Source organism: Mastigoproctus giganteus, chromosome 4 (assembly GCF_048544385.1).
Source record: "Mastigoproctus giganteus isolate SK-2022 chromosome 4, ASM4854438v1, whole genome shotgun sequence".
In the NCBI taxonomy this organism is placed as follows: Eukaryota; Metazoa; Arthropoda; class Arachnida; order Uropygi; family Thelyphonidae; genus Mastigoproctus; species Mastigoproctus giganteus.
Window position 1 is genome coordinate 117181216 of NC_143578.1, and position 24438 is coordinate 117205653.

Consider the following 24438-nt stretch of genomic DNA (forward strand, 5'->3'; position numbering starts at 1 on the left):
AAATGATATGTGATGTAAAATTATTAATTTTTTTGTGGCATATGATCACCAAAAGAGAAAATCTACTGTTCAACCAAGGCATTATCATGCCAGGTTTGAAACTTATTGAGTAGGTGGTCTCAATTAGCAGCCTTGTGTATAAAGGCGAATAATATAATGAAACTAAATTCCTTCCTCCCAGCAGACAAGCACTGTGATGGAAAAAAAATTTCCGGTTGTAAATATAATGGAAATTGCTTGTATATTAAATCACTCACACTGAGAGGCACTGGCCCATTGTAGCAATCAAGTATTGCTTACAACTAAAGTTTATCCTTTCACACACACACACTGCCTGCTCATTTACTTTCAACACATTATTCATCATTGGACAGATCAGCTAATTCAGGTTACCTACCACCTGATGAGAGACCACTGCATCAAAATCTTTCAGAGTCTCAGTTTTTTTATCAAATAACAGACTAAACTCTCTTTGTGAAGCCTTTCAGTTAACAAATAAAATTTGTCACTTCAGGTCAACTTGAAAATAGAGATAACATTTCTAAAGTGAGCATAAACCTAAACCTTTTCACTGTCACTGAAAGAAACAGTTCCCAGACAGTAACACAGAAAAGCATACTTATATCAAATTAAATGAACACCTGTGGTAAAATATTCTTTTACATAACTGATGCAATGGGCCAACACAACCCAGTACAAGAAGTATTCACAAATATTTCAACTATGAACTTTCCCACAATCAGTCCATCATTAAAAACAAGTCTTGCTTGTAATTATTATCAAATTATCTGAACACCTGCATTAAAACATACTCACCATTCCTTTATGTAACTGCTGTAATGGGCCGACAAAATCAAGTACAAGCAGTCTTCAACTTATGAATATTCAAAATATGAAATAATGCATGTATAATGAACTAATGGGGGAGGGCAAAAATGTTTAAAAAGTCTTTCTATACAAAAGAAATTTTCCCAACCAATCAAAATTTGGGTCCACGGGCAGCTGAAAAAAAGGAGGAAAACAAAACTCTATGTTATCTTTTCATATCTTTAATGGCATTTTTTGAAGTACATGGTGCTATTTAGCTTTTCAAATTAAAAATTAATTAACAATTTAAAGCAAAAATTAACATCATGCTGGAAGAATATAAAATTCACATTTATGTGATTCTAACAGAGATTGAAATTCTTAGTTTTTACTATTTTTGATCATGAAACTGTGGCATTACTGTTGTGGTCAGTCTGTGATACTATGTTATGTTTATGTGCTGTGCTGTGCATTCAATTTGGTTTTATATACAGAAAGTTGTAGGTGTATATAAGTTGTGCTCTTTGTATTTCCAATATGAATGAAAAATGACCAGAATAATTGTGCACTTAAGAAAAACCACACTATAAACAAGGAAAAAAAATAGATACGATAAAACACCATATCAATTAAGAAAAAAAGCGGAAGAAGTAAGTTGTTTGTAGTTTTGATATATATGAATTATTCAACTACAGCAGGCCCTCGTCATAACGTGGGTCGCTCTACGCTCATTCAATATAACACTGTTCTTATATTATAAACCATATCTCATTCTAACGCTGTCACAACTCACTATACGCTCTTTTACCAGCGTACTAATTAAATGTTTGGCATGTTTAACGAAAACGTTTCATCTGATGTAGTTGATAGCTTGAAAATGAATAGCAAACCAGCATTAAAAAGTTTCCCACGCTGACTTACGAAATTTTCAAACACTCAGTGAAATTTTCTTCCATGCTAATTTAATTGCAGTGGGTGGCATGTTACGTAGTTCCGAGATCAACATTTTAAAAAATGATCAAGTATATTGCTTGTAATATTTGCGTTATCAGAAGTCTAGTGATGACTCAGTAGAGTGTTAGATAACGGACTGTTTACTCAAACATTGTATAATAATTAATGCAACACAGTTACATTTTAGAAGATGAATGATGGTGGATAAGAGTTAAAAAGCAACAACATCTGGATGTGATATGAAGCCTGTTAAGGTAAGAAAAAGGACTGAATTTGAAAATTAAATTATATGTTTGGAAGCGAATCGATTCCGTTCAACGACAAGTGTGCAATCATTTAGGACTGACAGATTCAACTGTAAGAATAATTATAAAAAAATAAAGAATTAATTTTAGCAGAGGGAAGGACAGCTGTAAGCAATTGAATTGGTTATGCTAGGCCGGCCATCATAATTGAAATGGAGAGACTTCTAAATAATTTTATTGAAGATAATATCCAACGCACAATTCTGTTAAGTTAAATATTATTAAATAAAAAGCGATTAGCCTATATGATGATCTGAAGAAAGCTCACTTAAAAAAAAAAAAAAAAAAAAGAAAAGAAAAAAAGTGTGGAACGATTTAAAGCTAGTAAGGGCTGCTTCGATAGATTTAAAATTCAGGGAGAAGTCGAAAGTGCAGATCAAGAAGGAGGCGAAACTTTCAAAAAAAAGAACTTTTTAAAATTATTGAAGAGAGGTGTTATACTTTTCAACAAGTTTTTAACATAGATGAAACAGGAATTTTTTTAGAAACAAATGCCCAAAGAAGTTTCACATTGAAAGAAGAAAAAAGCATGCAAGACTTCAAAGCGGTGAAGGATCGATTTACTTTACTGTTGAGTGGTAACACTGCGGAGAATTTTAAAGCAAAACCCCTTTTAGTTTACTAGGAAGAGGGTCAAAGTACAACCCAAAATCGACCAAAGATACGAAAATTCGACAGCCCAGGGCCATCGGATTAATTGATTCATGATTTTAATTGACATTAAGTTTAATTTTTATACATAATGTAGTTACGTACCACATAATTATATACGTATGTAATGGAGAATATTTTATATGTACAGATTTTTAATATTAAATATTTTGACCGACATTTGGAGTCTTTTCACTACCGTTTATTATTTGTGAGTCACGATGGTACAGACCATGGTACACTCCAACAATTATGAAGGACAAAGAATGACTTATACAAACCTAATTATTAATCTACAATTATTACAAAGAAAAAAGTAGAGTAATGGATGAGCCAGAAAAATTTTTGTGGTTGAAAGATCATAATTGGAAAAACATGATGATATGTATAAGTGAATTAAAAAGGGTGCAGGGCTCTAAGTATCTATACGTTAAGAATAAATCTGTTGAAAGATTTAGTGTGAAAAAGCATACAGTGGTTAGTGAGGTTGACAGTGCAGATGATATTACAGAAAAAGGAAGTTCCTACACACCAAATTTTAAATGTAGACAAAACAAGTCTATATTAGAAAATAATACTTAAGAGAATGCGCACTACCCTCCAAATATATAGGGATACACATGTTTGATGTTGACGTCACTGCCACTCATTTCAAAAATTAAAACATGCATTGTTGTTATCAAGTGAATTTCATTTTTAAAAAAATATTAATTAATAATTGGATTCCATATTGAATTCTGTTATCAGGCACAATCAGGAAAAATTGACAGTTTTTACTTACTGTAAAATATAGAAGACAGTCTTCTACTCTGTGCAGTCATTAAAAGCCTAATGGTTAATAACAGCACACGTTGGAGAAGAGATGCAATATCACAACTGTATTGCATTTTTTGCTTGGGTAGTGCACATAAACTGGACATAAACAGAATAATTGTGCACTTAAGAAAAATCACCCTAAAACCAAGAAAAGTCACTCCGTAGCCGAGTGGGCAGGAGTGGGAGTGCAGTAGCACACGCTCTTTGAGTAGAGTGGGGTTCAAGCCCCTGACTGCTGAATACGGTCGATCTGCCAACCCGCACTGGACCAGCGTGGCAGATTATGGTCCATTTCCCTCAGCATGAATTGTTGTGGAGGCTTCCATCCGGCAGTGGGTTGATAATGGCTGCACTTTTTTTTTTTTGATAGTAAGTTAGAGTTTTGAAGACAGTTAAGAAATTTTATCTGGAAGGAGGTCTATGCAGTTGGGCATTGCTGTTTAATTATTCAACTTGTTTATATCCTCACTTTCAATGTGAAGAGGATCTTTCTCTCTGAGGATTCAATGAAGGTTTACATTTTGGATGAAGTGATGGATATTAGAAATTCTTTGTTGCACATAAACTGTTTGATAAGAGAGAAAAAGGTATGTGAAAAAGAAGACCTGTTATAATGTTCAAGATTTTATCTTGTTAAGGCAGTGGAATACACCCCTTAGGTTTTCAATTTGCACCAATAAACATTGTATACAAAAGGGTTAAGAAAAACCTAAGCTTTCATGGTGGTTGTAGATTCCCTCCAATTGGAGCATATCCAGGCCAGATTGACTTCATCAGTTACCAATATACTCTTGAAAATCTGTTGTCCTGATTACAGCCATTAAGAGGAGGTAATGTAAGTTAGAGTGGTTATTCGATTTAGGATTCATCAAATGTGCTTGCTGGCTTGAGTCAGTGTCAGATTGAGATATCGTAGCTTAGTTTGCTTTGATATTTAGCCTATGCAGAGATATCAAAGTTTCCATTGTTCAGAAGCTGAGCATTCTTGGGGGGGGGGGGGAATATTGGCTTTTGGTAGGTCAGGTATTGCTGCTAAATTTTGGAAAAAGGGGTGTCAGCTCGAATTATGGGTATCGGCGAGATCAAGAGAGAGAACTTCAATACTAAAATTATAATTATTCAATACAAAAATAAATAAATAAATATATACATATATATATGCATGCACACACAAACACACATGCATGCATACAACCTCACCTTAGGAAATTTTTCTTTATATACATTATTCATGAGTACAACATCACTATCCATACCAGGAGAACGCATTGGACTATAACAAAGTGAGAAAAAATATAATAATAAAGCTCAATATTAATTGAAAATATTAAACATTAATCTATTTTAGTTAAGATCTTTTGATTCTTTTAATATATGTGAACTTAAATAACTCAAATTGTGCCAGAGAGCATACAGCATAATTTGAATACAGTCTTTAAAATTCTGTGTGATACACAGGCAGTGCACAGAAAAACAGAAACACTTGGGGTATTAATGATAAACAAGAAAAGCAAGGAATATGTCCATGTGGCTCCTTATGCAAATAGCTGCTTCTCAGCTGCCTACAGGTGATGAATATAAATGCAGATGACACTGCTTGTCCAGGTTAATAAATAATAAACATGACCTAATGTCCGTTTGCACTCCAGTCATTTTAAAAAGGTATAATCACTTTAGAAATTTGCAAATATCTGTGACAAAGACAGAACTCGTTAGTCACACTAAACTCAAAAATGGGTACACATCATTGAAATACAATAGCAGCAAAAATGCACTCATAAATTGGGCTAACTTAACCTTAATCCAGATTATGAATGCAAAATATGCTAACAGAAATGGACCAAATAAACACAGAATTGAAGACTATCTTGTCTGGTGCTGCATAAAACTACTTGCAGCACCTGCTAATGTCCGTTTGCAGTTCCAGTGTGGCTGGAGACGTCATGAACCACAGGCAGTGGTGATTTGACATATGCAGAAACAAAATTACTATACGGTTAGATTGAGGACGAAAATGGCTTTGAAGGCCGGGTTATTATAGTTGTTAAATAGCCTGGAGGGGGAGGATAAAAGAATTTCATGGGAGGAGCAGAATTCATAACTGATATTAGTATTAATAGTGCAAATGATGCAAGAAAGCAAGCTTATACAGCAAAAAAAAAAAAAAAAAAAAATTCCCTTTTCACCTATCAATCGCCTCCAATACTTTGTCTAGTATTGGAGTCCATTCAAACTACCCACTTCAACAACAACGGATTGCAGCTTATTCTAGCAATCAATCACCCTGGCTAAAGGCAAACTTTCTACATTCCTTCATCAATTTGAATTTATGCCCTATCATGTGTACAGTCTGAATAAGAGGAAGAATCCCATTAGTTCTGAGTGTGCTCAAACCATTCAAAGGCTTAAACTCTTCAATCAGATCACCTCGCAGGTGCTCCAGACGCTGCAATTTGCAGAACTGATGCCTTTCTTCATAAGAGCACCCATTTGTTTTCCTCACCAATCTCGATGCCTTTCTCTGTAACCCCCACCCCAAATCCAAAGAAGTTCTCATAATTATAGCTCAGGGTTTGCTTACTTCCTTTGCTGTGTCCATTTATATGATTGGATAGATTCCATTCCCCAGGTGTCTTTTTCATTAAGTTTAACCCCAACAATTTTGCTTCCACTTTCCTCTCAGTTATATGAAAATCATCCAGTTCCCTGTTTGAACTTGATAAACTTCTAGCATTTGCCACCCAACAGGATTTCTCACATGCGACTGTAGATGCAAGATACCTATTCAGCCCATCAGCAACTTGAGCAGGTTCACCAACAGTTAAACCATCGACATCAAGTCGACAAATGTGATTCATCCCATTCCTTCAACTGTTAATATAAATAAAGAAGGCTCTGCTGCTTTTCTTGGCTTCCTTTGCCAGAGACTTCTCATAATCTGCCTTGGCTTACCTAACCTGCTTTGTGACTCGACTGCAGACTAGATTATATCTACCCTAAGCTTCTGTATCACCTGATAATTTATAAGCATCCCATGCATTTTTCTTCTCTGTCACATGTCTCAACAGTTCATCTGATATCTATTTAAGATCAAAATCTTGAACAGTATTTCTTAGAGGGTATGAAAAGTGTAGTAGCTTCTATGATTATTTCCCTGAATGCTTCCCATTTAGAATTTGTTGGTAACATCACCAGTTGGGCCCACTGTTCAGAATTTAAAAAAAAAAAAAAAAAAAAAAAAAAAAGTCTGAAACCATTGTAGTTTCCTTTACAAAAGAGAAAAAAACCCCTCCCTTTAACCGTTGACAGTTACATCTTTAAGTAAAGATGTAACTGTCAACAGTTAAAGGGAAGGGTTTTTACATCTTTAAGTAAATCCTACAGCAATACACTGTGATCACTGCAAATTAGTGGTTCTTTCATCTGCAGATTCTTAATGCATGAAGAATTATGCATTATAATAATCCATTATGATTCCCCTAATAACCAGATCAAGGTACTGCTCTCTCTTGTTGCCTCTCTAGCATGCTTGTGTAGAAAAGTCATCCAATAAACCTGCAAAAGTCTTGCTAGTGTATAAAGTGGCCAACCCAGTGAATATCTGGAGACTTGAAATCTGCCATTATAAGACATTCTGATTTACTGGCCCACTATTTCTCTGTACAGCCATTTGCTGAACTCAATCACAGTCATTCAGTCTATAAAACACTCCTATTCTCACAATTGTTTTTCCAGTGCTTATGTCACATCAAACTGGCTCAACATTATATTTGTGAGCCATGTGAACTGGATTTATTTCCTAAGATTTTATGTGCTTCTTAACTAAGATCATAGTCCCTCCATATGCCGCATAGCCCGCAGTATAAAAAGCCGAACAGCTTTGTATGCTAGAATAATGATAATTTGCATCTGGTTGTTCAAGTCAAAGTGATAAAGTAGTAGTTAGGGTAGATAATAAAGATATCAGATAGTTTCAAAAGGACATGATTGTGGTAGCTCGTGCATTGAGCGTTTCCATATCTGAAAATGCACGTCTTGTCGGTTGCTTGTGGCCCACTCTGGTTAAGGTGTACAAAGAATGGTATCAAACGGGTCACACCACATCCAGCTGACAGAACTGTAAAAAATTATGCAACGTGGAAGTTCATGGTGAGGGAAGGGTGCAGGGCATTGGTCGGGTTCAATGCCAGGCCACTGTACAACATTTGTCATCACAATACAATATGGGGAACTGCCTCCTGTCCTTTACAGTCATATATTCATCACAGAGTTACTATGCAGAGTTGGGTGAAACCCTCAGTGCCACCTGATATGAAACACTCCGTCCTTTCTGCATTGATACCTTATGGTGGCCCAGCATTCTCAGGAGAATATGCCATACTAGTATTCCACAGAGCCTTTATAATTGTAACAAGAATTATCTCAATAATAGGAAAATACAGTACAAACTAGATTTCAATGTATACAGTGAAATGTTAAGCATGGATGCCTGAGAGATTCAAGGTTCAGTGCTGGGTCCCTGTTTTTGTAACCTGATACTGGATGAGTTCCTGAGGGCTGACATAGGCCAAGTGGACAAGGTGACCTTGTTCTCCTTGGGAAGTGTAACTGCAGAAGAGCTTTGAAACACCAGGCAAATCATTCCCTCAACCTTCTATAGAAGTGGCACAAACCCCATATGCTGGCAATTTCTAGTATAAAAACTAAATCCATCCTACTAAAAGGCAAATTAAGAATATCACCCTTGAAAAAGATTTCGGAAAAACAATAGCCCTAAAAAGAGAACTAAAACAACTTGGAGTCACCTTTGACTACAAGGTATTTTAAGTATACATCCTTCCTAAAATGAGGCCTATATAGACCATGAGTTGCTATAGCAGACTATCTGCACAGCACTGAAACTTCATATCGAAGTGCACTATTCCCGCAGGCCTTCATTCTCTACTACCCTGAGTGTCCACACAGTTGCTATGTCACTAGGGGGTTGCAGCGACCCATATACAGTAATTTGCATTTGTCAATGTTAAACTTCAGTTGTCACCTCTCAGCCCATCTTCAAACTTTTCTATATCCTGTTGAAGTAACATACTCTCCCTAACAAATCTTGTTCAGACTAGACTACCCTTAAAAAAATTATGCTGTCTGAATTATGACTGCAGTCTTATACAGATGATCCAGCAATGCTTCTTTGAACAGTGACTCCATTATTTCCCCCGGAACTAAAGTGAAACTAACAGGTCTTTAATTATTCACGTCACCATTTGATCCTTTTTGTTGTTGTTGTAGTTGTTGTTGTTTGGTTTTAGGAGCATTAGCAACTAAGGCCATATTGCTCCGAGATATGTGGTGGTCATTCCCTGACCTTTCCGCATCCTCCGTATTTGGTGGTGACGGGCTCGAACCCCGGTCTAATCAAGAAGCGTGTGCTACGCACTGCTGCTCCTTCCCACCTGGCTACGAAGGCGCCGATCTTTTTTGTGAATACATTTGCACATCTCCAGTCTGAGGGGACCTCCCCTGAATCAAAGGCTGCTCTCATAATTACGGCTAAGGGTTTGCTTACTTCAACAATTTCTCCTCCAACTGTTCTCAGTGAATACAAAATCATTTAGCTCCCTGTTAAGAGTTTGATAAACTTCTGGCCTCCACTTCCCTACAGAATTCCTCATGTATGAATGTATATGCAAAATACTCATTTAGTTTGTCAGCTACCTGAGCAGGATCAGATCATCAATGGTTAAACCATTGATATCAAGTGAACCAATCTGATTCATTCCCTCCCTAAAGAAGTCTTTGTTCTGTTTTTCATTGTATACTTTGCCAGAGATATCTCGTAATCAGTCTTCGCTTGCCTAACATCCTGTATAACTTGATTACTTACTAGTTTATACAGTATCTACCATAAGCTTCTGTGTCACATAATACTTTATATGCATCCAATGCATTTTTGTTCTCTGCCATGAGTCTCAGTTTATCTGACATTTATTTAGGTCTAAACCCTGAACAGTATTTCTTAGTAGGTATAAAAAGCCTAGTAACATCATCAGCTGGTCCCACCATATGGAATTAACCCCGGGGGCTCACATCTGGTATGGGCTTGGCCCACCCAGGTGATTCCCTTCTACTTTTGACTCTCTCTCTCTCTCTCTCTCTCTCTCTCTCTCTCTCTCTCTCTCTCTCTCTCTCTCTCTCTCTCTCTCTCAGGGCTACTCGGGAACTTTTTTTTTTTTCCCTGGTGCAGCAATAAGCCTCAGGCTTCCTTGCATAATAATAATAATAATAATTTAAAAACTGTCTGAGACCACTGTAGTCGCGCTTACAAAAGCAAAAATTATTCCTTTTACCTTTGATGGTAGTTACATCTATAAGTAAATCTCACTTCAATACACTGTGATCACTTCCACCTAGTGGTTCTGCAAATGAATAATCACCGCTGATAACCAGATAAAGAGTATTACTCCCTCTTGTTTCTCTCTAACATGCTGCTAAAGAAAACAGTCATCCAATAAATCCAGAAAAGTCTAGATAGTGTGCTATTAACCAACCCACAAGTTCCAGTCAATATCTGAAAAGTTTAAATCACTCATTATAGAACATTCTGATTTACTGGTCCAATCTATTTCTCTGTACACTTGTATACTGTACTCATCAGTCATTAGGCCTCTAACACACTTCAGACTTATTTTTGCTTTCCCTGCACTTATGTCACACTAAACTAACTCAACATTCCAACTTATGTCACACTAAACTAACTCAACATTCCACTGACCACCCATATCAACTTTATGAACTTCCTAAGATTTTTCATGCTTCTTAACTAAGACCATAACCCCTGCCTATCTGAACACAGTGAACAGCCAAATTCCAATTCTGCATTCCTTATATCTGTGTAACACCACGTCTCTGATATCCCAACAATATCCACCTTTGATGTCTTGACCAGTACTTCAAATTTATTGAATTTATTTACTCTACTCCTAGCACTAGTGTATATGCAAGTATACATGCACCTGTTCTGGCTCTTAGTTTCCCTAACACAATCCATGTATTTACTTGTTCCCTGATGACTCCCAGCAGTTTCTGAAATCCCAGAAACTTGCTTTTCAGGATGTTGCTCATTCCAACAGAAGCAGTGCAAATATCATTTTCACCTCTGCCTGCAACTACTGTTAATCTATTAGTCTGTGAATCCCCCAAGCTAGAAGTTTTCTGACTCTCCTAACACAGCCTCGATAGCAAAAGCAAATATTATTGCACCGTTTCTATTAAGTGTATCCTATCCCTGTAAAAACAGTCTCTTCTCTTAATGAGCACAGACAACGCTGGGAATAATTCCACCCAATGAGCCTTGCACAATCTCTCCAGGGCCGAATTGCAGACACTTCAAATTTAATCCTAGTTCACGAAGTGGAGAGGAATTTGGATAAATCTTATAAATTTTGCAGTAATAGTTGTTATATCTGCTACTGGCTTTATAATAGTTGTTACAACTATTATAAAGCCAGTAGCAGAGAGGCATATGCCTTCAGGATCATGATTTACTGAACTAATCAATAAATAACACAAGAATTTACTAGTACTGTTATATCACCACAGACGCTACAATCTGTTGTTCTGTCTTTATGGATATTATTTGCTTATATGGATCTAAGAAGAGAAAGGCAGAACATGCTGTGCAGTGAAATCATTTATATAATTTATGTTCGTATAGTTTCACTATATTAAAATTTTAATTATATGGTTTTGGAGGACTTTCAGGCTACTTATTTGGAGCTGCTATTTTAGATTTTTTCAACTTTAGGTTCCCCTCTTTGGGGAAACATGGTTTACCTGTATCCATCTCTTCACCTGGAGAAATCTCAAGTACTGATTCATCAGGTTGGTGTTTATCACTTTTCTCTTCATTTGTTCGGTTGGGTATTGGCTTATGATTTTATTTTTCTTTATAGGTTTTCTTTTTTGCATATTCTGTTTCAAGTGAGGATGGAAAGTGGTGTGTTAGTAACTTACTCTTTAAACCGTCTCTGCGTCTTTATAAGTAATTCTAGTGCCAGCCCATAAGGGTCTTTTCTGGAGGGATTGTGATGTCTGTTTAGGGTTCTGTGGATTCTGCATAGGTGTACCCATATAGAATAGCGCGCTCTCTCTCTCTCTTGGCTTCTTGGTATGTGACACACTGTCCTGCCTTACAGCACTGTATCTGTTTATCTCTTTCAATATTTAATTTTTTGAGTAGGCAGAATGGTCCCCTTTATAATTTGCACATTTCAGTTTCTTCGCTGGTCAGTTCTAATTCGCATGTTCCCCAGATCCATAGATGAATGAGACATTAGCTTTGTGGTATGCCATTTGTGCATGACCACAATTTCACCACTTGAAGCAGGACTGGAAATGTATGGTCTGCTATACAGTTTAATATCGGGCCTAGCCTGATATAGGGCCTTTATGTGTGTTAAGGGTTAGTGATTTCTGGTTTGTGTAGCTGTCTCATCTCTAGTTACTTAACTCTTCGCATAACTATTTTGGCTTCTTTCTTCTTTTCAGATGTTGATAAGATCCCATTCAGAAATCTCCTTTTGAGTGTTTAGAGTATTACGGAAAGAACCATTACTGGATGTATTGATTAGAATGTTATGTAATTAGCATTAGAAGAGGAATAGGATGCAAATAAGCAAGCTTATAACAGCATCAGCCAAAAAAAAAAAAAAAAAAAAGTTTGTCTAGTTCTGCCTTGAATTTATTTAAGCAATTAACTTCTGCAACGACAGATGGAAGTTTGTACCAGCAATCAACTACATGCTGGCTATATACAAATTTCCGTGTATCTATTCAACAAGTGTCTTTCCTCAATTTCAGTTTATGCCCTCTCAGGATTGTAATCTAAGCAAGAGGAAGAATCCCATCAGCACTGAGCCTGTACAATCCATTCAATGCCTTATACACCTAACACCTCAATCAGATCACCTCACAGGTGGCTAGTCTCCAGGCACTGCAATTTGCAGAACATAAATCTTTCTTCATAAGAGCACCCCTTTGTTACCCTCACCAGTCTTGTTACCCTTCTCTATACTCATTCTAGCAACTTCATATCCTATCTAAAATGTGGCTTCCAGACATGTACACAGAACTCAAGGTGTGGTCAGACCATTGCCTTATACAAGGGAATAATCACCAGCTTATCCCTGCTCGCAAAATTCCTGTATATCATTGACAAGACAACATGCCCTACTATGGCAACCTGTCAACACGGCTCAGAAAACTTCATGTCTGACTGCACAATTACCACCAGGTCTCTTTCATTCTCCACTACCCTGAGGGTACCACCAAGATGGCAGATTTTGTTGGGGTTACTGCTACCCATATGCTGTATTTTGCATTTGTCAATGTTAAACTTCAGTTGCCACTTCTCAGACTAACTGCCCAACTTCTCCAGGTCCTGTTGCAGCAGCAAACTATCACTACTGTTATTAACAACACTGCCAACCTTTGTATCATCTGCAAACTTTAACATTAAGCATGATATATCAATATCATTGATTAATAAACAAAATAACAATGGGCTCAACAATTAACCCTGGGGGAACACCACTAATAACATTAGTCCACAAAAAGCAGTGTCCACTGATTACCATTCTCTATCTTCTCCCACTCAACCATCCTTTTATCCATTGTAGCAATTTGCCCTTAATGCCATATTGCTCCAATTTGTACAGTAGTCTTCCATGTGCAAAAGTTTAAAAGCTTTCCTGAAATCCAAATGTATGATATCAAAATTATTTTTGTATCCAGTTCCTTTGTGACCATGTCATAGTATCAGGTAAAATTGGTCAGACAAGACTTCCCCTTAACAAACCCATGCTATGTCTAAATTATGACTGCAGTCTTGTCTAGATTATCCTGCAATGCTCCTTTAACCATTGACTCCATTATTTTTCCTGGAACACAATTCAAATTAACAGATCTGTATTTACTGATGTCACTCTTTGATCTCTTTTGTGAATTGGAGATACATTTGCACATCTCTAGTCCAAAGGGAGTTCCACTGAGTCCAAGGATGCTCTCGTAATAATGGCTAAGAATTTGCTTATTTCCACTGCCACCTTGTTTAATGTAATTGGATAGATCCAATCCACCCCAGGTGCCTTTATTATGTTAATCTTCAACAATTTTCCTCCCACTTTGCTTTCAGTTATAAAAATTTATTTAATTCTGTGTTAAAGTTTTATAAACATCTGGCCTTCACCTCCTTGAATAACTCCTCATGGTAAATGTAGATGCAAAATACTCATTAGTTTGCCAGCTATCTGAGAATCACCATCAACAGTCAAACCATCGATATCAAGTGGACCAATCTAACTCATCCCCTTCCTTTTTGGAGTATTATTATTATTAAAGTCTTGGGTATTTTTCTTTGTATCCTTTGCCATTTCTCATAACCTGCCTTTGCTTGCCTAATCTCCTTTGCAAATTGATTATAGACTAGCTTATATCTACTATACACTTCCGCATAGCGTGATAATTTATATGCATACTATGCATTTTTCTTCTCTGCCATGAGTCACATTAGCATTAACAAAAGTACACAACGCAAGAAATCAAGCTTATATAGCATCAGCCAAAAAAAAAAAAAAAAACCCTTATTTCATCCACCCACTCGGTCCAAATGTTTGTCAAGTTCTGCCTCCAATCTATTTAAGCTATCAACTTCTACAATGACAGATGGAAGTTTGTTCCAGCAATCAACCATCCGCTGGCTAAAGGCAAACTTCCACACATCTATCCTACAAATCGTCTTTCCTCAATTTGAATTTATGCCCTCTCAGGCGAATATTTTGAGCAGAGGAATAATCCCTTCCACATTGAGCATGCTCAAACCATTCAAGGCTTTATACACCTCAATCAGATCACCTCACAGGTGCCTGGTCTCCGGACACTGTAATTTGCAAAACTTAAGCCTTTCTTCTTAAGAGCAACCCTCTGTTCCATTCACTAATCTTGTTGCCCATCTCTATACTCGTTCCAACAGCTCTACATCCTTCTTAAAATGAGGCCTCCAGACCTGTATACAGTGCTCAAGGTGTGGCCTGACCATTGCCTTATACTAGGGGATAATCACCTCCATATCACTGATAGAAAAATTCCTGTATATCATTGACAAGACATCATGAGCTACTCTTGCAGACCATCTGCACTGCTCAGAAAACTTCATATCTGCCTGCACAATTACCCCCAGGTCTTTTTTCATTCTTTATCACTGTCAGTATGGTACCACAGACTTGAAATGTTACTCTGGGATTACTGCTTCCCATATGTAGTACTTTACATTTGTCAATGTTAAACTTCATTTAACACCCCCTCAGCCCATCTGCTCAACTTTTCTAGTTCCTGTTGCAGCAGTGTACTGTCATTAACAACCCTGCCAACCTTCGTATAGTCTGAAAACTTGGACATTAAGCCTGATATACGATCATCAATATCATTTATAAATACAGAAAACAACAATGGATCAAAGAGTGAACCCTGAGGAACTCCACTAATAACGTTAGTCCACAAAGAGCAGCGTCCATTGATTACCACTCTCTGTCTTCTTCAACTCAACCATCCCTTTATCCATAGCAGCAATTTGCCTCCAATGCCAAACTTCTCCAATTTGTGCAGCAGTATTCCATGTGCAACAGTATCAAAGGCCTTTCTAAGATCCAAATATATGATATCAAAGTAATTCTTTGCATCCAGTTCCTTTGTGACTACATCATAGTATCCAATCAAATTTTTCAGACAAGACTTCCTCCTTAACAAACCCATGCTGTATCTGAGCTATAACTGAAATCTTGTCTAGATGATCCTGCAATGCTTCTTTAACAAGTGCCTCCATTAATTTCCCTGGAACAGAAGTTAAACTAACAAATCTGTAATTACCTGCATCTCCCTTTGATTCTCTTGGTCGATTTGGGGTCACATTTGTACATCTCCAGTCCACGGGTACCTCCCCTGAGTCCAGGGAAGCTCTCATAATTATGGCTAAGGGTTTGCTTACTTCGTTTGCTGCCTCCTTTAATATAACTGGATAGATTCCATCCACCCCAGGTGCCTTTCTTATGTTTATCTTCAACAATTTCTCCTCCACTTTACTCTCAGTTATTACAAGATTGTCTAGTTTACTGCCAGAGTTGAATAAACCTCTGGCATTTCCTTCCCGGAATAACTCCTCATGTGTGAATGTAGATGCAAAATATTCATTTAGTTTGTTAACTACCTGAGCAGGATCATCAACAGTTGAACCATCAATATCAAGTGGACCAATCTGATTCATCCCCCTTCCTTCTAGAGTTTACATAAGTAAAGATCTCTTTGCTGTTTTTCTTTGCATTGTTTGCCAAAGATTTTTCGTAATCTGCTTTCGCCTGCCTAACCTCCTTTGTATCAGCTTATATCTATCACAGACTAGCTTATATCTATCATAGGCTTCTGTGTCACATGTTAATTTATATGTATCCCGTGCATTTTTCTTCTCTGTCACATGTCTAATTAGTTCATCTGACCTCCATTTAGGCCTAAATCTTGAACAATATTTCTTTGTTGGTATGAAAAGCCTAGTAGCTTCCAAGACTAATTCTTTGAATGCTTCCCATTTTGAAGTTTCTGTTGGTAACATCATCAGTCGGTCCCACCGTATAGAATTTAAATACTGTCTCAGACCATCGTAGTCGCCTTTACGAAAGCAAAAACCCTTCCCTTTAGCCTTGATGGTAGTTACCTCTTTGAGTAAATCCCACTTCAGCACACTGTGATCACTGCCACCTAGTGGTTCCCTTATCTGCAGATTCTTGATGCATGAAGAATCACTAATGATAATCAGATCAAGAGTATTACTCCCTCTAGTTGCTTCCGGAACATGCTGCTGTAGAAAACAATCATCCAATAAATTCACAAAAGCCTTGCTAGTGTGTGTGAGTGACCAACCCACAAATTCCAGTCAATATCCGGGAAATTAAAATCCCCCATTATCCCTCATTTCATCTCATAACTAACAGCATAACCCCTCCTCCCTTCCTGTTCTATCTTTTTTGTACAACTTTAGTGGCACTTCCGTAGCCAGGTGGGCAGGAGCAGCAGTGCGTAGCACACGCTTCTTGATTAGACCGGGGTTCGAGCCCGTGATCACGAAATACGGAGGATGCGGAAAGGTCAGGGAATGACCACCGCATATCCCAGGAGCAATATGGCCTTAGTTGCTAATGCTCCTAAAAACCAAATAAACAAACAACAACTTTAGTTTATTTGACATCCATTTGGGCCTGAATCTAAAATAGTATTTCTGAGTTGGTGGGGGGAAAGCCTATTAGCTTCAAAGGCTACTTCCTTGAATGCTTCCCATTTAGAATTTTCTATTGCTGACATCAGGAGTTGGTCCCACTGTATAGAATTTAAAAATCTCTGAGACAAATTGAATAGAAAGGGAGCAAGTATATTTGCTGATGCTATCAAGGCAGTGTTAGGTTGGTCGGAAAACTGCTAGCTTGGGAGGGGAGTGAAATCACAGACTAAAAGAATAACAGTAGGCGCACGCAGAGGCGATTCTTGCACTGCTTCTATTGTAATAAGCAGCAGCCTAGATAGTAAGAGAGAAGCTGGGAGTCATCATGGAACAAATAAATAAACAAATAAAATAAATACACGGGCTGTGTTAGGGTAAATAACAGTAAGAACAGGTGCACGTATACTGGCACATACACCAATGCTAGTAGTGTAGTAAATAAATTTGATGAATTTGAAATGTTGATAAAAGCATCAAAGGCAGATATTGTTGGGATATCTGAGACATGGTGTCACAAAGATATAAACAGCTTTTTTCACCTTTATGAAAGAAAAACTCTTCCCTTTACCCCTGATAGTAGTTACATCTTTGATTAAATTCCACATCAGTACACTCTGATCACTGCCACCAAGCGGTTCCTTTATCTGTAAATTCTTAACGCATGAATACTTACTGCTGATAATCAGATCAAGCATGTTAATCCCACTGGTTGCCTCTGTAACATACTGCTAGAAAACAATCATCCAGTAAATCCACAAAAGCTTTGCTGACGTGCATGTGACCAAAACACAAGTTCCAGTCAACATCTCGGAAGTTAAAATCCTCCATAATAAGACATTCTGATTTTAGTGGCTCACTTTATTTCTCTGTATATTGTTCATTTTACTCATCAGAGTCATTAAGCCTATAAGCCTATATAACAAGTACAGGTCATTGTTGAACAAAAGCCGAGAATTAGGGTTGAATTTAAAAGTGTCTGCAATTCTGCCCAGACACGATAGGAGGGAGTATATGATAAGAGCCTTGTCGATCAATTCGGCCCTGGAAAGATTATGCAAGGCTCAAGGGGTAGAATTTTTTTCAGCCTGGACTGTACTTGTTAACAGGAGAGATTGCTTCTACAGGGATGGGATACACCTAAATAGAAAGGGTGCAAGAATATTTGCTGATGCTATCGAGGCAGTGTTAGGTGGGTCGGAAAACTGCTAGCTTGGGGGAAGACAAAGACCAATAGATTGACAGTAGCCGCTGGCAGAGGTGAGAGAGATTCTTGCACTGCTTCTATTAGAATGAGCAGAAGCCTGAAAAACAACATGCATGATATTTCAGAGACTGCTGGGAGCCATTGCGTTATAAGTAAACACATGGGTTGTGTTAGGGTAGCTAAGAATAGAAACAGGTGCAGGTATACTTGCGTGTACACCAATGCTAGGAGTTTAGTAAATAAATTTGATGAATTTGAGGTATTGCTCAAAACATCAAAGCCAGATATTGTTGGGATATCAGAGACGTGGTGTCACACAGATATAAGGGATGCAGAACTGCAATTTGGGGAGTACAACGTCTACAGAAAGGATAGACAGGATAGGAAGGGGGGAGGGGTTATGCTATTAGTTAAGAAACACATAAAAACTAAGGAAGTGAAGCCAGTCGACATCGCTGGACAGTGCAGTGTTGAGTCAGTTTGGTGTGACATAAGCATTGGGAGATCAAAATTGAGAGTAGGAGTGTGCTATAGGCCTAATGACTCTGAGTATAATAAGAAACTGTACAGGGAAATAGAGTGGGCCAGTAAATCAGAGAGTCTTATAATGGGAGATTTTAATTTCCCAGATATTGACTGGAATTTGGGGGCTGGTCACTCACACACTAGCAGAGCTTTTGTGTATTTATTGGATGATTGTTTTCTACATCAGCATGTTCGGGACGCAACTAGAGGGAGTAATACTCTTGATTTGATTATCAGCAGTGATTCTTCATGCATTAAGAATCTGCAGATAAATGAACCACTAGGTGGCAGTGATAACAGTGTGCTGAAGTGGGATTTACTCAAAGAGATAACTACCATTAGGGGTAAAGGGAAGGGTTATTGCTTCCGTAAAGGCGACTACGATGGACTGAGACAGTATTTAAATTCTATACAGTGGGACCGACTGATGATGTTACCAACAGCAAATTCAAAATGGGAAGCATTCAAAGAATTAATCTTGGAAGCTATTAGGCTTTACATACCAACTAAGAAATATTGTTCAAGGTTTAGGCCAAAATGGATGTCAGATGAACTAATGAGGCATATGGCAGAGAAGAAAAATGCATGGGATACTTACAAATTAACACATGACACAGAAGCCTATGATAGATACAAGTTGATATGCAACAAAGTTACAAAGGAGGTTAGGCAGGCGAAGGCAGATTACGAGAGATCCTTGGCAAGGGATGCAAAGAAAAACAGCAAAGAGTTCTTTACTTATGTAAACTCTAGAAGGAAGGGGATGAATCAGATTGGTCCACTTGATATTGATGGGTCAACTGTTGATAACCCTGCTCAGATAGCTAACAAACTAAATGAATATTTTGCATCGACATTCACACATGAGGAGTTATTCAGCGAGGGGAATGCCAGAGGTGTATTCAACTCTAGCAGTAAGCTACAGAATCTTGAAATAACTGGGAGTAAAGTGGAGGAGAAACTGTTGAAGATAAACACAAGAAAGGCACCCGGGGTGGATAAGATCTATCGAGTTATATTAAAGGAGGCAGCAAAGGAAGCAAGCAAACCCTTAGCCATAATTTATGAGAGCATCCTTGGACTCAGGGGAGGTACCCATAGACTGGAAATGTGCAAATGTGACCCCAATTCACAAAGGAGGATCAAAGGCTGACACAAGTAATTATAGACCTGTGAGCTTAACTTCTGTTCCAGGAAAATTAATGGAGGCACTGGTTAAAGAAGCACTGCAGGATCATTTAGACAAGACTTCAGTTATAGCTCAGACACAGCATGGTTTTGTTAAGGGGAAGTCTTGCCTGACCAATTTGATTGGATATTATGATGCAATCACAAAAGAACTGGATGCAGGGAATAGCTCTGATATTATATACTTGGATCTTAGAAAGGCTTTTGATACTGTTGCACATGGAAGACTGCTACACAAATTGGAGCAGTGTGACATTGGAGGCAAATTGCTGCTACGGATAAAGGGGTGGTTGAGGGGGAGAAGACAGAGAGTGGTAATCAATGGACACTGCTCATCGTGGACTAATGTTATTAGTGGAGTCCCTCAGGGCTCAGTGTTGGGTCCATTATTGTTTTCTGTATTTATAAATGATATTGATGATGGTATATCAAACTTAATGTCCAAGTTTGCAGATGATACAAAGGTTGGCAGGGTTGTCAAGGACACTACTGACACTATGCTGCTGCAACAGGATCTGGAAAGGTGGAGCAGATGGGCTGAGAGGTGGCAAATGAAGTTTAACATTGATTTTTTTTTTTTTTTTTTTTTTTTTTTGATTTGGTAGTTGTTGGCGCATCGGCTTCTGTGGCCATATTGCACTTCCTAAGGTTTTTGCAGTACTTTGACCCAAGCCCGAGGCGGGAATCGAACCCGCGACCTTTGGGTTGCCGGGCAGGTACTTTACCCACTCGGCTAGCCCGGTCGGCTAACATTGACAAATGTAAAGTACTACACATGGGAAACATCAACCCCAGAGCAACGTATCAACTCTGTGGTACTACACTGACAGTGGTAGAGAATGAAAGGGACCTGGGGGTGGTTGTGCAGGCAGATATGAAGTTCTCTGAGCAGTGCAGACGGGCTGCAAGAGTAGCTCATGGAGTATTGTCAATGATATACAGGAATTTTTCCAGCACGGATAAGGAGGTGATTATTTCCTTGTATAAGGCAATGGTCAAGCCCACACCTAGAGTACTGTATACAGGTCTGGAGGCCTCATTTCAAGAAGGATGTAGAGCTGCTGGAACGAGTACAGAGAAGGGCAACAAGATTAGTGAATGGAACAAGGGGGTGCTCTTACGAAGAAAGGCTTAAATTTTGCAAATTACAGTGTCTGGAGACTAGGCACCAGCGAGGTGATCTGATGGAGGTGTATAAAGCCTTGAATGGTTTGAGCATGCTCAATGCTGATGGGATTCTTCCTCTAGCTCAGAATAATCACCTGAGAGGGCATAAATTCAAATTGAGGAAAGACAGATGTAGGATAGACGTGTGGAAATTTGCCTTTAGCCAGTTTGTTTGTTTTGTTTTTATTGGCGCATTAGCTACGGAGGCTATAATGCGCCAAGACCACCTTTAGCCAGTGGTTGGTTGGTTGGTGGAACAGACTTCCATCCCTTGTAGTGGAGGTTGATAGCCTAAATAAGTTTAAGGCTCAGCTGGACAGGTATTTTGAACGAACAGAGGGGTGAAGTAGTAGTGGGTTTTTTTTTTTTTTTTTTTTTGGCTGATGCTGCATAAGCTTGCTTTCTTGCATCAAATGCCTCTACTAATACTAATGCTAAAACACTCATTCCCTCATTTTTTGTCCCAGTGTTTATATCACACAAAGCTGAATCGACATTGCACTATCCACCTATATTAACTGGATGCACTTCTTTAGATTTTATGTGTTTCTTAACTAACAGCATAACCCTCCTCCCTTCCTGTCCTGTCTATCCTTTCTGTACACATTGTACTCTCCAAATTCCAATTCTGGACTGCTTATATCTGTGTGTGTGACACCACTTCTCTGATATCCCAACAATATTTGCCATTGATGTCTTCACCACCACTTCAAATACATCAAATTTATTTACTATACTCTGCATTGGTGTATATGCGATTATACATGCACGTGTTCTTACTCTTAGTTACTCTAACACACGCCATGTTTCTCCTGTGCATCAGGCAACACAGCGGCAATCTCCGAGGCAGAATGCGATGGTCCCATAGTAAATAGTTATTGTTAGTCACTCTATTGTCAGGGAGATGGGGAATATATTATGCAAAAAAGGATTGGTGGAACAGGAGATGGGTAGGATTTCCAGGGGGAAATGTTGATGATGTTGTAGAGCAGATAACATCTTTGCAAGGGCACAAAAGGTGATATTGTTGTACACGTTGGCTCTAATGACCTTAAGAGTAAGAGATCTGCAGTTTAATTAACCAGTAGAGGTGAATGTTGAAAAAAGGTTGCAAGCTAGGGCTGAACATGTCTGCAATTCTGCCGACACGATAGGAGGGAGTATATGATGAGAGCCTTGTCAATCAATTTGGCTCTGAAGAGATTGTGCAAGGCTCATGGGGTAGAATTTTTTCAGAATGATCTGTGCTTGCTAACAGGAGAGACTGCTTCTACAGGGATGGGATACACTTAAATAGAAAGGGTGCAAGTAGATTTGCTGATCTGATGCTATCAAGGCAGTGTTAGGTGGGTCGAAAAACTGCTAGCTTGGGGGGGGGATTCACAGACTAAAAGATTAACAGTAGCCACAGGCAGAAGCGAAAGCGTTTCTTGCACTGCTTCTATTGTAATGAGCAGCAGCCTAGATAGCAAGCTTCTGGGAGTTATCATGGAACCAGAAAATACATGGGCTGTGTTAGGGTAAAAAAGAGTATGGACAGGTGCATGTACACCAATGCTAGAAGTGTATAAAATAAATTTGATAAACTTAATGTGCTGATCAAGGCATCAAAGGCAGATATTGTTGGCATATCAGAGACATGGTGCCACAGAGATATAAGCAGTACATAATTGGAATTTGGAGAGTACAATGTGTACAGAAAGGATAGACAGGGTAGAAAGGGAGGAAGAAGGGTTATGCTGTTAGTTAAGAAACAAAATCTGATGAAGTGTATTTTTTTTTTTTTTTTTTTTATGTGAACCCCAAACACGAGAGGTATTAGAACCTATGGTACTTAGTACCGTGCTTGGGTTGGAGGTTGAGAAGACGAAAGAAGATATATGTTGACATTGGACTTGAATTTCTGTAGATTGTAATTTTCAGGAAATACGTATGAAGGAAGGTTGTTCCAGAAAACGGCAGTTGAATGAATAAATGAGGAAGATGAAAAGTTGGTTCTGTGGGTTTGAAGTTGGACAGTAAATGGATGTTGGCTGGTGGCGGCACGTGTTCGGACTGTTTTGAAAGAGAGAGCGGGAATTATAGAAGCCAATTCAGAAGAACAGTGCCCATGGAAGTATCTGTAAAAGAGGCATGCAGCAGAAACAGTGCGTCTATGAGAAAGTGAGTGGAGAGACTCTGTTAGAGATGAGTCATTAATTAACGTAACTGCCCTCTATTAAATGGAATCAAGAAGCCTGAGAGAGGTTTTGGGGGCACCACCCCAAATGTGGGAACAATATTTCATGGCAGGGCGGATTTGCGATTTATACAGAGTGAGCAGCTGTTTGGAAGAAAAGTAACGCCGAGAGCGAAAGAGAAAACCAAGTTTTTTAGATGCAGAGGAAGCAATATTTGTAATGTGCTTGTGCCAAAGAGAGATTAGAAGTCAAGGTAATCCCCAAAAGAGATATATCATTTTGCCTAGAAATCGGAGTGTCACTAAAGATAAGCATAGGAGCAGAAGAATCCTTTTTCGAGATATAAGACAAGACTGAGTTTTAGAAGGGTTGAAATCAACTAAGTTGTCTTTGCCCCACTGGAGAATTACCTGAAGATAGGCATTTAAGGAATTGGCAGCAGAATTGGCAGCAGATTTTCGAGAAGTTGAAGCTGATTGAGCAGGACAAGGTTTCTCAAAATGGAAAGTTGAATGCAATGTGCTATCATCGGCAAAACTATGGATAGGATTTCCAGTCAATGGAAGAAGGTCATTGATATACAAGAGGAAAAGAGTGGGGGAAAGAACTGAACCTTGGGGGACACCGGCATTAGTGGAGAAGTTAGAAGACAGAGAACCATCTACCATCACCCTCAGTGAGCGATCAGAGAGAAAACTGGATAGCCAATTACTAAAAACAGTTGGCAAACCATAAGATGGAAGCTTGTTTAGAAGACCTTTATGCCAAACACGATCAAAAGCCTTTGAGATGTCAAGAGCAACTATTTGTGTTTCACCGAACCTTTACATAAATGGGTAACATAAGCCAGGATATCACCAGTGGATCGACACCGACGGAATCCATACTGGTGATCGTTGATCAGACGGAAGGTTTCTAGGTAGTTTAAGAGTTGGCGGTTAATTCATTTCTCCATTACTTTAGAAAGAGTAGAAGTAATTGCAATGGGACGATAATTGGATGGGAGGGATTTGTCACCCTTTTTAGGAACTGGCTGGATATGAGCAAATTTCCAAACAGAAGGAAAAACACCTTTGGAATAAGAAAGTGAAAAAAGGCGGCAAAGAATAGGAGTAAGTTCAGGAGCACAGATTTTGAGAACAAGTGGAGAAATACCATCAGGACCTGGAGCTTTCTTAGCATCAAGATTCATCAAAATCCTTCTGATATCCTTTTGACAGAAGACCACAGGAGGCATTGAATGGACCGTGTTGGAAATGGTGGGAGGTGTTTTACCAAGTTCATTAATACATGAGCTGGAAGAAAAATCGGATGCTAGCAGGT

At 38.5% G+C, this 24438-nt stretch overlaps 1 protein-coding gene across 5 annotated transcripts in view; it reads right to left on the reverse strand.

The window, feature by feature from the left end:
* Window positions 1-24438, reverse strand: part of LOC150087015 (microtubule-associated serine/threonine-protein kinase 3-like) — a 912052-nt gene that overhangs the window by 462958 nt on the left and 424656 nt on the right. For all 5 annotated transcript variants that reach the window (XM_090372902.1, XM_090372903.1, XM_090372904.1 and 2 more), the window contains one exon: window positions 4734-4806. In XM_090372902.1, the coding sequence (XP_090229028.1) occupies window positions 4734-4806 (73 nt within the window). The remainder of the gene's footprint in view (window positions 1-4733; window positions 4807-24438) is intronic.